Source organism: Marmota marmota, unplaced genomic scaffold (assembly GCF_001458135.2).
Source record: "Marmota marmota marmota unplaced genomic scaffold, marMar, whole genome shotgun sequence".
NCBI lineage: Eukaryota > Metazoa > Chordata > Mammalia > Rodentia > Sciuridae > Marmota > Marmota marmota.
This window is the reverse complement of record NW_026000229.1, coordinates 5,172,407-5,186,551: the sequence shown is the minus strand read 5'-3', so window position 1 is coordinate 5,186,551 and position 14,145 is coordinate 5,172,407. Positions and strand designations below refer to the sequence as shown.

General features: G+C 47.5%; 1 protein-coding gene across 1 annotated transcript in view; it reads left to right on the top strand.

The window, feature by feature from the left end:
* Positions 1-302: 302 nt before the first annotated feature.
* Positions 303-14,145, top strand: part of Chrnb4 (cholinergic receptor nicotinic beta 4 subunit) — a 17,377-nt gene continuing 3,534 nt past the window's right edge. Inside the window, exons 1-5 of the mRNA XM_015480366.2 lie at positions 303-468; positions 5,411-5,559; positions 10,695-10,739; positions 10,842-10,951; positions 11,785-12,775. Of these exons, the coding sequence (XP_015335852.1) occupies positions 414-468; positions 5,411-5,559; positions 10,695-10,739; positions 10,842-10,951; positions 11,785-12,775 (1,350 nt within the window). The 5' untranslated portion in view covers positions 303-413. The remainder of the gene's footprint in view (positions 469-5,410; positions 5,560-10,694; positions 10,740-10,841; positions 10,952-11,784; positions 12,776-14,145) is intronic.

Sequence of the window (14,145 nt, the reverse complement as noted above, 5' to 3'; positions counted from 1 at the left end):
CATGGGAGGAAGAGGCGGCTAGCCCACCCTAGCCCCATCCTCTCCCTTCAATTCTGCTTCCATCCCATCCCAAAGCTGGGTAGGGGAACCCTAAACAAGTGCACCCTCCCAAAGTTCCAGACCCTCAGTGTCAGAAAGTACCCAAGACAGCCACTGACGACCCACGGTGACCAGGTCTGGCCAGCCCGCCCAGCCCGGGCTCTCTCCTGCCCAGTCACGCCTCATCCACGCGTGGGCGGGGCTCATACTGCTGCCCACGCGGGGCGCGCGAGGCTGTCCTCCGGGTCTTAGTGCCCGCTCCTCTCGCGCGTCATACCTCTGGGACCAGAATCAGCTCTCACTCGCCTGCTAGCTGTGCCAGGGTGACCCCACAGTTGAGCGCTCCGCGGCTGCCACCACGGCCCCCGCCCGCCATGAGGAGCGCGCACCAGCTAGTCCTCTTCTCCCTGGTCGTCCTTTGCAGGCGCGGTGAGTTATTTGGGGGCAAAAAGGGAGAGGAGCCTGGGTCAGGCTAAGCGGGGCTGGAATGGCCACAGGGGAGGAAACGGAGGATGCCCTGAGAGTGGGTGGGGGTGGACTGGGGGAGTGGCCCGAGGGTGTCCCAGCCAAATGGGGGTGTGGGCGGGGCTGAGCCCGCTTGCAGAGGCAGTAGGGGCGGGCCTGGGTGGGTCTGCGAGGTTTGGGGTGGGGGCCACCTTTCCCTTTGCACCCGGGCCACTCTCCAGTGGCCAGTGTCTTTGGGCTAGGCATCCGAGCTCGGTAGTCCCGCCTCTATAGACAGCTCTGCTCAGCCCCAGCGCAAAGGGAAGCTGGGGGCAGCGACTCCCGGTCTGGACAGGGTCAAGGCCCCTTCCTTACTTAAGAGGTGACTTTCGTGAAGACTGAGCGCAACGAAGAAGCCTGCAACCCGGCGGCGCTGTAAAAACCCTGGATCAAGTCCACTGCTCAGTCTCCCCCCACACTTTTAGCGCTGGAGAAACAGCCAAGCGGGAAAAGGACTGGCCTTAATTGCACTTTGGGGGCGGATCTCCCAGAAAACACATTTTATGTCATCACCACCTCCGGTCCCCAACTCTGGCTTGGCTGAGGGCCAGGCTGGTGAAGTGGAGCCTTCATTCAGAGGCCTGCGATCTCATCTCTGACACTTGGAAAGGAGACCTAGTCCACCCTTCGACCCCTCTCCAGGCAGAGTTCAGACGTTTGAGGATTGTCTTCTCTGGGCCTCAGTTGTCCCACCAGAGTTCCAAGGACACTTTCAGCTCCGGTACTCTGTCCCAAACTTGTCCCTGGGCCCCAGTCAGCCCAGAAGCCTACGGCTACATCTTCCTCAGACAGAGAGACAGGGCACAGGAAGTGCTGAAGGCAGGAGTAGAGGGATCATGTAAAGTTCCTATGGGAAAGCGGAGCGCACAAGCAATGTGTGCATCGTGGCTTTGCCAACACTTGCTGGGTGACCCTGTGCCAATCTTTTCCCCCTCTTTGGGCCTCAATTTCCCTATCTATTCTATGGAGATGATATGTCCTATGTGGGGCAGTTGTAGTGTTTCTAAAGTGTGATTCTGGGAGACAGCCTGAATTGCCCAATATAGATTCTTGGGTCCCATCCCAGGCTCAAGAGATCAAAATCTTTGGAAACAACCTGGGAATCTGCTTTTGTACATCCAGGTGATTCATACATCCAGGTGATTCATGTGGTTGGAGAAGCACTGATAGTGTATGATAAGCTTCTTGTAAAAGATCAACTCTCAACTTTTAAAAAAAATCCACAGTTGCCTTTTGACAAACTCTTGTGTGCCCTTCCTCAGTTAGGGACACACACTCCAACTGATAATTCCTGCCTTGCAGATGCCTACTTGCCAGTAACATTTTGTTACCCTTACTTTCTGTAGTTGTATTCCAAAATAATAGTTATGTCACTCATTTTTAGATCAGATGTGCTTTTTCAGACTAGACACACATACAATTTAGAATTTCAGCTACAGCTGCCTCTTAGATTGTTAGGCCCTTTATTTGGGGGAGCTGTTTTTTCAAAGACAGCCTCCAGAGGCAAACCCCTGGGGAGGACCACTCCTCATCAGAATCATTGGGTGATGGCTGACCCCTAGTGGTGGCTTCTGTTTCACTCTGCAAGCAGGCAGTATGAGAAGTAACTCCAGTTGTGCCCAGGAGCTTTTACCTGTTCTGACCCACACCTGGGGGTGTGTGTGGGGTGAAAGTTCTGTTCCTTGTCTTTTTAACCCAGCAGGCCTTGCAAGCATTAGGCAGCAGATTGGAAAGACTAATTGTGATGTTCTGGTGCACCCCCCTCTACTTTTTAGGAACTGTGCATTCCAGCCCATAGGGCTGGTCATTATTACCCCTTCATGTGTGTGCAGGTGTGTGCACATACATGCATACAGACACACTCATAAATACAAACACAGGTGCAGGTATGGACACTACCCCCACCCCATAATCAAACAATACCAATTATGGCCTCTGACAGGGCAGTTTCCTTAGGGGGTGAAGTTAACAAGGGCACAAGCCAGGCATGGTTGTGCCTTCCTATAATCCCAGTGATTCAGGAGGCTGAGCCAGAATCAGCAACTTAGTGAGACCCTGAACAACTTAGTGAGACCCTATCTCTAAATAAAAAATAAAAAAGGATTGGGAAATGTAGCTTAATGGTAAAGCACCCCAAGTTAAAACCTCAGTTAAACAAACAAACAAACAAACAAACACCCCACAAGCCAAGTCATAAAGTCACATGGTCAGGGGAGAGTCTTTGTTTGAAAGAGACTCCTAGACCTGACTCTGGTCTGACTTGCTGGGGGTCCTTGAATAAATCCCTTCCTTCTTTGATCTCAGTTTCCCCAATTGAAAAATACAAGGTTGGGTAAATAGTCTAAGGTTCTTGGGACTTTTAACTATGGAGCCCATTGCTGGTCCTCAAGATGGGGAAGGGTCCCTCAGGTTAGTTGAATGCCTCGGAGGCAGGACAGGTCACAGGTGAGCAAGCTGAGCTCATCAGGCACGTTTATAGCTGAATCATGAACCCCCACAGCTACGCAGCAATCCTAGACTCTGAAGACTCCCAGGGAACCAGCTTCCTGGGGCTACAGAGATGCAGAATCCAGCCTCCCATAGTATTGCAAGGTCGAAGCCTGGGAACTGCGGATTCTGACCACAGAGTTGCCTCAGGCATGCCAGATGGTTCTGGGAAAGTCATTCCCTTTACTATGAAATGAGGGGTCAGCTGAAATAGGTGTACTAAAGAAGGACTCTGGGAGGGACCTACGTGTAGGCTGGAGATACAGAGTGCCTTTCCTGACCCAGTATTCCAGCAGCTGGCCTCTGGGAGAGGGGATCCCAGCTTTGAGAAGCAGTGTTAAGAATCTAGGCCAGGCATCTACAGGACCCCCATCAGGTGAACCCAGGGTAGTCTGGGGGAGGGACAGCAGGCAGCAGGTGCGCTGGGAGCATCTTTCACAAGGCACTAAATATTGCATCTGCTCCAGATAGGCAGCGAATTGGAAAGTGCATGGAGTAGGCAGGGTGGCAGCTGCTTCTCATGACCATGTGTCCAGCCCAGCACTCACCCAGGAGCCCACCTCAGACCTGCTTGACTGGGGTGATCCATGCTCTGGGACCCCTGGCCCTGTCCAAAGAGGAAGGGATTTGGTAAGACTTAGTGAATGGCTGGTGGGGGGGGGAGGAAGAAATCACACCCCTGGCCTGGTGAGCCAGGCGGCCCCTCGCCAGCATCGCCACCCCCATCCCTATTCCTTTATCCCCCACCCCCTACTCCGTCTGCTCTCCTGCCACAACACTGTTTCCTCTGGCCACTCTCATCTCTTTTCCTGCTCCTGGGTAATCCTGTTCACACGTCCTTGACCTTCTTCTGAGTCTGCCTCTTTCCAACTGCCCCCTCCACCATACCTGACACATCCTCCCTGAAGACAGCTAGTACAAGCTCAAGTCCTTGAACTCACATTCATTCCCAGATGCGTGAGGGAGATGAAACAAAGATTGAAATACCACTTGGCAAGAGATCTGAGGTGTGATCTGGGGGTAGACCTGGGGACTTGCTGGGGAGCAGGGTAATGGCTAGCTCTGACTCCCTGCAAGAGGCTACACTAACATTGAGAGCTGGATGTGGCTCTGAGCCAAGGCCTCTCCTTTCAGCTTGATGCCAGGAGCCACCTGCCAACTGGAACACTTCATTTGGTGTCTCAAAGGGACTTAGTGCTCTGTAGATCTAAGTCTGAATCCAGGCTATCCCTCTCCTTTTCTTCTTAGAGGAAACACTGCTGTGCACCCAGTTCTGTGTGCAAACCCATATTTGAGTCATAATGCTCCTCCCTTGTACTGTATGCTGAGAGCAGGAACCATATCTGTTTTGGGTATTTTTGCTTTGAGTTTGTGGTAAGGTGTGAAACCCAGGGCTTTACACATTCTAGGTGAGCACTCTATGACTGAACTACATCCCTAGTCCTTTTTATTTTATTTTGAGACAGGGTCTAACTAAGTCACCAAGGGTGGCCTCAAACTTGCAATTCTCCTGCCTTAGCCTCCCAAGTCTGTTTATAGGTTTTGTTTGCCATTATCCCCAGCACATAGCACAGTAGCACAGGACCTGGCACAGGCTAGACACCTAGATAGCTGGTGGGCTTGAGGCAATCCTGTCAGAAGAAATACTTATGCTCAAAAAACAAGGAGAGAGTCAGTGAAGACCACAAGGTGGGAAGCAAGCTGTAGGTATGGCCAGAGAATAGAGTGTCTAGCATCAAGGTGAACAGGCAAGAGGATATGAGGTTGAGAAAGATAAGTCAGTGCTAGGAGCAAAAGGCCTTGAGTGCCAAGTTGAAATATTTGGGTCTTAACTCTGCCTTCAATTATGAGAGGTTGTGGGTAAGGAAGAACCCTGAGCCAGTGTGCAATCTGAAGATCACCCTGGCACTACAGGACACATGGATGGCAGAGGCAGGTGGGACCAGCAAGGAGGCTACTGGAAGAGTTCAGAGCAGGGGAGGTAAGCTAGGGCCTTGGCTGTTGGAGTGTGTGGGAGATGGAAGGACAGACTGGGGGCCTTGGAAAGTAGACTAGACTGGCCTAGATGGCCACTTGAATAAACCAAGGGAGGAGAGGATGTCCAGGTTTGGGACTGGATGTATGGTGCATGGGATGCCATTCATTGCTAGAGGAAACAGAAGGACAAAGTGGTATGGCATGGGAGGAGAGAGGTGAGCTCTGGCTTGACTGTTTAGTTTGAAGTCCCCAAGAAGAGGCAGGCCTGCCGTGCTCTTATCGCCATCAGTGGGCACCAAGGGCACTCTACTCTCCAGGCTCACAGCTCTACCCTTCACTGCCCTAACTGAAGTGGGGGTTGACTGGACGAGGGCTCGGTGGGTCTGACTCTGCCATTTCCCAGGGGACTGTCGTATGGCCAATGCTGAGGAGAAGCTGATGGATGACCTTCTGAACAAAACCCGCTACAACAACCTGATCCGGCCAGCCACCAGTTCCTCGCAGCTCATCTCCATCCAGCTGCAGCTCTCCCTGGCCCAGCTCATCAGCGTGGTAGGTGCAGAGGCAGCTGGGGCTCAAGTCTCAGGAGAAAGCGCAGGGTGGGTTTTCAGAGGCCCCTGCCAGGTCTCAGGGAAAGGAACGGCCATTCAGTGCACAGAGCTGGGAGTCAAGGGACTAGAGTTTGGTTTCTGGCATTGCTCAGATTTCTGGGCAAGGTTCCAGATTTTCATCATTTTTCTTTCTGTTTTTTCAAAAGTGTAATTAATATATATTTGACTCAGTGATTGTACAAATTTATGAAGTACAGTGTAACATTTTAATACATGTGTACAATGTGTAATGATCAGATCAAGGTAATGGACTTATCATCTCAGACATATATCATTCCTTTGTGTTGGGAACACTCAAATTCTTCTTTATTAATTATTTTGAAATATTCAGGGCTGGGGATGTAGCTCAGTGGTATAGCACTTGCCTAGTACACACAAGACCCTGGTTCAATGCTCAGATTCCAAAGAGAGGGGGTGGGGAGAGAAAGAGAGAGACAGACAGACAGAATAAGGAAAAGAACAAACAAATATTCAATTAATTGTTGTCAACCATATTTGTCCTGCTGTGCTACAGAATGTAAGAAGTTATTCTGCCTATCCAACAGTATCCATTCCTTCTCCTTCTTACCACCTCTCTCCAACACCATTGGCCACCACAAACCTAGCCTCTCAAAACTATAGGGCCCGAAAAGGCTTGGGCCAAATGAACATCTGGCCCCATCCCCTAGGAGGTAGCACAGTCAGGAGATGGGGAGGACTGGGCAGGATGGAACTCTTGACTCCCTGTTCCTCTCCATGTCCCACAGCCAGGTCTGAGTGTTATTGTCCAGCCAACTCCTTTTTGCTTAATAGGGTGAGCCCCAGGCGCTGCTGTGCAGCTGCTGCTCTGGTGAGGGCAAGCAGGCAGGCCGCCCTGATCAAGCTTCCAGGCTCATGCTGCCCCTGCCAGATCTGCTCTGCAGGCCCTGTAGAGTGATAGAGGCTACCAGTAAGGGGAGGGGACACAGCCTCCAGCTCCTGCCCCTCCAGGTACCACTGTGAGCTGTTGTATTCCCAAAGGCTTGTACATAAAGGAAATATTTATGGGGTTTCTTTGGAGGGGGGGTCTTTCTTTTTCCAGGATTTATTCTTTTTTCTTTTCTTTTCTTTTTTTTTTTTTTTTTCTGAGGAGGGAGGCACAACTAGTTTAAAGACAGAAAGTTCTAGGGAAAGGTGAGGAGTTTGTGCTAAGTAAGACAGGTCCAAGTAGCTCTTTGCAGGGTAGACTAGGGTCCTGAACCAATGTCCTCGGGCACATTCAGGGGAAGTGAAGGGGAGTGAGAGGCAGGACTAAAGCACAAGAAAACTTTCTTGATGATAGAAATGAGGTGGATTACATGGGTAATGCATTTGTTAAAACTGATCAAACAGTGCATTTAAGATCAGCATATTTCACTGTGTGTGAATTATATCTCAACTCAAAAAAGTGGTTTTTAAGACAGATGAAGGTTTTTGACTTTCAGTGATGGCAGAATTGCTTGTTGCAGATTAGCCTTTCTAGAAGAACAATTAGAAAAGACGGAGAAAAATAAATGCCAAAGGAAGAAATATACATGTGTTTGAGTGTCCAGGTTCCAGGAGGTGAACCTGACAGTCTGTGATGCTTTACCTTACCTTTGATGGTTGGTAAGCAGTGTAAGGCTAAGAGGCTAAGAAAATGAGCCCAAGGTATAGCTCAGTGGTAGATATGCTCAAAGAAAATTATGAAGATGGAGAATTTCTCCAGGGAACTGGTTATTATAAAAAGGGGGGAAAAAGGTAAATTCTAAAGCCAAAAACATACAAAGACTATAATTTAAAACTCATTGGAAAAAAATCATTGGGTGGGTTTCATAGCAGATTGGTCATAGCAGAAGAGAAAATTAGTGAACTGGAAGACAGCTCAATAGAAAGCATCAATACAAACCAAGGAGAAGAATGAATGAAAATACAAAGTAGGAGATAGATAGTTATACTATTTAAACAAGGCTAATGTATATTTGGAGTCCCAGAAGAAATGGAGATAAATAATAAGACAGAAGCAATAATTGAAGTGATATTGGCTGAGAATTTTCCAAAACTGAACAAGGATATGAAGTTACAGATTCAAGAGGCTCTATGAGACCCCATGAGAGACAACAAAACAAAACGAAACCCATACCCAAATACATCATATTCAAATTCCTGACAACCAAAGACAGAAAATCTTAAGAGCATCCAGGAAAAGAAAGAAGAAAACAAAGCAAAAAGATAAGAATAACAATAAAATTAACTGCTGAATATGGAAGTCAGAACATTGGATGGCATTTTGAAAGCGTTACAGCCAGGGAAAAACCTGCAAACCCTAGAATTAGATAAGGATTTTGAAGGACTCTTTCAAAAATTAAGGTGAAATGATGACATTTTCAGACTAAAAATAAAAAATAGATAATTTAACATCAGAAGATTTAATATTAAAGGAAATGCTAAAGGTTGTTCTTTTGCTACTAGGAAAATGATCCCAGATTGAGCAAGAATGAAGCACAACAAAAAGGGTAACTGGATGGGTGAATTTAAGTTGACATTGATGCTATAATACAATAAAAACATCTTGCAATGTTTTAATTTACATAGAATTCAATATATGAGAAGAGTAGCCCAAAAGTCTGGAGTGAGTAGATGGAGTTGAAAGGTTTTAAAGTCCTTGCCTTTTTCTGGAAGTGGTAAAAGTACTAATTTATATTAGATTATAACATCAAATATGTATAGTATAATCTCTAGGGTAACTACTAAGGAAAGGGTCACATGAAGGTAGGGGGAAATGGAATAATAAAAGATTCCAAAACAAGTCAACAGAAAGAGTAAACACAAAACAAATAGATGATAGGTTTAAACTCAAATACAGATGCTCCTCAACCTGAGATGGAGTTATGTACCAATAAACCCACTGTAAGTAACAATTATTGTAAGTCAAAAGGTGTTTACTACCCTGATAAACTATTGTAAAGTTAAAAAAAAGAAATCACAAGTTGAACCATCAAAAGTTGGGGGCCAGGCTGGAGTTGTAGCTCAGTGGTAGAGTGTTTATTTAGCATTTGTGAGGCATTGGGTTCAAACCTCAGTACCACATCAGTCAATCAATCAATCAATCAATAAAGGTATTGTGTTCATTTACAACTAAAAATATATTTTTTAAATTGGGCTGGAAAAAAAATTGGGCCAGATTGTGGTTCAGTGGTAGAGTGCTTGCCTAGCACGTGCAAGGCCCTGGGTTCAGTCCTCAGCACACATAAAAATAAATAAAGAAAGAAAGAAAGAAAGAAAGATATTGTGTCCAATTATAACTAAAAGATAAATATTTTTAAAAATTGGGGGGCCATCTCTATATCAGTAACTATATTAAATATAAATGGCCTAAATATTCTAATCAAAATGAGACAGGGGGCATGTATCCATCCCTTTTTTCCCTGCTCCTAATAACCAAGAATGTGGATGTTGTGTTTGGTATTCCAACATCTTGAACCATGCAGATGGGGGTCACACTCTTGGTGTAATAGAAAAGAAAGGTGGAAGGAACCTGAGTATCTGAGGATTTTGTAGAGCAGAACCACCATTTATGTCCAAAATGTTGCATGAGAAGGACATAAACTTCTACTTTATTTAAGCCTATGTTTCTCTGGTTCTCTGTTCCTGGCAGTTTAGCTTTGTCATATTAATAGGCTTACCCAGTTAAGGGTTTAGGGCAGGTTCCTTGAAGAAACAATCACCAAGCTGAAATCGGGACATGGAAGTTAACTTGATGAAGAGAAGGCAGGAAAATGGTGCAAACTGAGGGCACAAGACACATTCAGAGAACTAAGGAAGCCCAGCAGGGCTGGAGAACAGACTAAAGAAACACAGGAAGGTGAATGAGGCTGGGGAAGTTGAAAAAATCCTGTAAACCCTATAGAGGGATTAGATTTTTATTCTGTATGTAAGGGAAGCCACAGAAGTGATTGAGTGGAAAATGGCAGGAAGTTTGGAAATTTTCATTCTGGCTGTAAAGGAAAATATAGATGAGTGAGTGTGTGCAGTGATGGTGTACAAAGTAGTCACAGACCAGCTAGGAGGGTCTTGCAGTGGTCCAGGTAAGAGATGAATGAGGGTGGCCTGGATTATGATGGTAGGATTCATATACTCATTCAGAAAATACTTATCAGGTAGGTGACACGTACCAGTTGCTCTTCTGGTTGTTGTCTTTCCTCAAGGTTTTTGAATTCTAGTGGGAGGTGATGGCAATACACAAAAAGATAATGTTCCCTGGTTATAAGTTCTTTGAAGAAAAACAAGGTAAGATAAGGGGAGAGGGACATGGGTGCTATTTTATGTGGGAAGGTTGGGGAGGACTTCTCTGATCATTTGACATTTCCAATATCTAAAGAAAGTGAGGAAGTCACTGCATAGATTTTCAGGAAAAAGGAACAGAGTATATAAAGGCAGGAGCAAAGAAGACAAGCATAGCTGAAGTGGAGTGAGCAGCTGGGACCATATTGAGATACAAGGTTATGAATGGGGCTGAGTCAGAGGCAGATTATTAGGACCTGGTACACACACACCTTTGGCTTTTATTTTAGATGAGCTGGGGAAGCAGGAGGGTTTGATCAGATCACATAGTCTAAGAAGTTGATATTCTAATGGGACCAACCTGCAGAGAAAAGACTAAAGACAGGCCAGAGCAGATCCAGAAGACCTATTAGGAAGTGACTGCATTAGTCCAAATGATTGATGATGGTAGCAGTAGAGATGGAAAGAAGCAGATAAATTTGAGATGCATGTAGGAGATGTAATCAACAGGACTTATGGATGGATCAAAGAAGAGGGTGTCAGAGAACAACTTCCAAGTTTCTGGTTTATGGAATGAATGACTGGAGGTGCCATTCTCTAAACTAATAACTCCAAAAGGGAACAAGGCTTGGGAAAAGATAATGAGCTTTACCCCTGATGTTCTGGGTATGAAATAACTCTGAGCCATTTATGAGATGTTGGGACAGCAGTTGGTCACATAGGCCTGGAGCTCAGAGCCTTTTATGAAATACAGCGTGACCCATTAGTGAGGGCTCCTCCTTCCTGGTCAACTGATGGCCCCATTTCCTTCCCCAGAATGAGCGAGAACAGATCATGACCACCAACGTCTGGCTGAAACAGGTAAGTGCCCTGCAAGGTCCCCAGCCCAGGAGGTGTTTCCCCTAGGGCTACCTTTTTGTGGTGATGGATATACAAGTGATGGAGACTTGCCTGTCTGCTCAGGAGTGGACTGACTACCGCCTGGCCTGGAACAGCTCCCGCTACGAGGGTGTGAATATCCTGAGGATCCCTGCAAAGCGCGTCTGGTTGCCTGACATTGTGCTGTACAACAAGTGAGTGACAGAGGGTGGGCTAAGATCCCGTGAGGGTTGGGCCAGGGCAGCAGGCCCATCCTTGAGGGGTTATCCAAGTCTGAGTTCAACCCTAGATTTCATCTGTACTTCAGCCATACCTCTAGGCCACCAGACTGGAAGAAAAATAGAGATGATTAGAGCCAGAGCCCTCAGCTAAGAAGGAAGTTGGAGACCCAGAGAGGGCAAGATCCAGACAAGGCAAGGGCCTTGTCTGAGTCACTCTGCACAGCTGGGACCAGGACAGCATCCTGACCCCTAGTCCCATACTCTACTTGTCTCTATTCTGACTTTTTGAGCCTCAGTTGCTTTATCAGCATTGAGTTTTGGTGGCACCAAATTAGTGTGTAAATATCTTAGGTTGGCCAGGTACAGTGGCATGCACCAGTAGTCCCAGTTTCTCATGAGGCTGAGGCAAGAGAATCACTTGAGCCCAGGAGTTTAAGGCCGGAGACTCTATCAAGGGACAGACAAACCTGAGTTCAAATCTCAGCTATATTGTTTACTAGCTTTCTGACCTTAAAGAAGTCACTTCTCTGAGACTTGGTTTTCCCATGTATAAAGTGGGGTAACAAAAAAGCCCACCTCAATGGACTATTGAGAGGCTTAAATGAGCTGTTCCGAGTGAAGCTTTCAGACTCTATCGTGGTGGGGCTCTCTTGGTGCCCCAGATGTCAAGAAAAGCAGGCCCCATTTACTGAGACAGGGTGATTAGTGGGAATAATCCCCAAGAGCTCCTCCAGGAGCCCAGAGAACAGGCTGGCCTTTTCTGCGGGTTTCATGATGTTCTCCTCCACACCCTATCCTCGCCCCAGTGCTGATGGGACCTATGAGGTGTCTGTCTACACCAACGTGGTGGTCCGCTCCAATGGCAGCATTCTGTGGCTGCCCCCTGCCATCTACAAGAGTGCCTGCAAGATCGAGGTGAAGCATTTTCCCTTCGACCAGCAGAACTGCACCCTCAAGTTTCGCTCGTGGACCTACGACCACACGGAAATCGACATGGTCCTTAAGTCACCCACAGCCAGTTTAGATGACTTTACTCCCAGTGGTGAGTGGGACATAGTAGCCCTCCCAGGGCGAAGGACAGTGAACCCACAGGACCCCAGCTATGTGGACGTGACCTATGACTTCATCATCAAGCGAAAGCCGCTTTTCTACACCATCAACCTCATCATCCCCTGCGTGCTTATCACGTCACTGGCCATCCTGGTCTTCTACCTGCCGTCTGACTGTGGGGAGAAGATGACGCTGTGCATCTCTGTACTCCTGGCGCTCACCTTCTTCCTGCTGCTCATCTCCAAGATTGTGCCTCCCACCTCCCTTGATGTGCCACTCATCGGCAAGTACCTCATGTTCACCATGGTGCTGGTCACCTTCTCCATTGTCACTACTGTGTGTGTGCTCAATGTGCACCACCGCTCACCCAGCACCCACACCATGGCGCCCTGGGTTAAGCGCTGTTTCCTGCACAAGCTGCCTACCTTCCTCTTCATGAAGAGACTTGGCCTTGACAGCAGCCCGGCCAAGGCCCCCCTGCCCACCCAGTTGTACCTGACTAAGACTGAGGCCACTGCCACCTCTGCTGTGGGCCCTGCCAGTCCCTCTAACCTCTACGGGAACTCCATGTACTTTATGAACCCTGCCCCTGCGGCGCCCAAGTCTCCAGCTGGCTCCCACTCAGCAGGCATCCCCAGAGATTTCAGGCAGAGGTCCTCTGGGAGGTTCCGGCAGGATGTGCAGGAGGCTTTGGAGGGTGTCAGCTTCATTGCCCAGCACATGAAGAGTGACGATGAAGACCAGAGTGTAAGTCCCTAACCCTGCCCACATGTCCAGTAGAAGGGGCTCAGATAACAATGTCTGTTCCCTGCCATTTTTTTGCAGTTAATTCGTATGAGATAAGGACTCTCAAATTCCTCGGAATCCACATCTGAAATGGGTTTTATTATAGCTGCGTGCACAGGGAAGAAGACAGAAGGAGCAATGATCTTTCTGTGTTTGTTTTTGGGTTCCTCAAAAGCAGATCCTGAGATGGGTTTGAGCGCAGGTAGTTTATTTGACAGGTGACCCCAGAGAGCACAGTGAGGAAGCAGGAGAAGGAGGAAACCACTGTAGGATACTAATGAGCAGCATCCTGCTGTGGGTGCCCACAGTCCTGACTGAGACCCTCTCAGGAACTAGCCTCAGAATGATGCCCTAGAGGGAGGCTCCCATCCCCTGTGGGTTGTCAGTGACTCCAGGACAATAGCTTCCCTGCTCTTCCCAGTTACATCAGCTTGCTAGAGCAAGCACCTCTGGTGCAGGAGAAGGCCCTAGACAGAGAAAGGAGGAGATGCAGGCACCTGAAGTGAGCTGGGAATGACTCTGCAGCCATTAGGGAGCACAAGTGGGCTGGGGTACCAGGGGCATCTGTTCTTGTCTGCAGACTTGTGAAGATTCCATACTAGCACTGTATCTTCCAGGAGTATGGAAACATCAATTAAAAGCTGCTACCAGCCTAATAAATGATGAAGTAGGGTGGCTAGAATTATAGACTTTCTGAAATGAGGGTGAGTTCACTTTCACAGAACACAGAGCTTGGGTGTCTCCAGTGACTCCTTTGAACAAGTAACACATCTAAGGGGGATTTGATAATAACTGAATACAGGAGGAGACAGTAATGGTTAGAAATGTTCACATGCACCAGGCAGAACAAGTTCCGTACTCGTGTGAATGTTCTCATTTCAACACAGATGAGATTCTTTGTGCGGGTTTTTATGTGATGTCTCCCTCTTTGCAGCTGCGCTGGTAAAAGAGGGCATCTCCTTGTACTTGTCTTTCTGCAATCCCTTTTCAGTAGCTGCATTCTCAAGGGAGAGCACTGGTATTCCATTAGTTAGCACAGACTGACAAGTGCAGGCCCCGAAAAGCTCCAGAATCACACTGTGCAAAGGAAAGAAGAGAACTGCTAACAAATGGAACATATATAGGGCATGAGATATTCTTATGCACCCCAGCTACTCAGAGTGCAGCCCTTGAACCAGCAGCAGCAACATGCTGAGAAATGCAGACTCTCCCAGGCCTCCCTCCCTGAATCTGCATTTTCACCAGATCCCAGGAACTTTCTAGGCATATTTCAATTTGAGAAGCACAGCTCTACAGGATTTTGCCTTCTAAAAATTTAAAATCATTCAGGA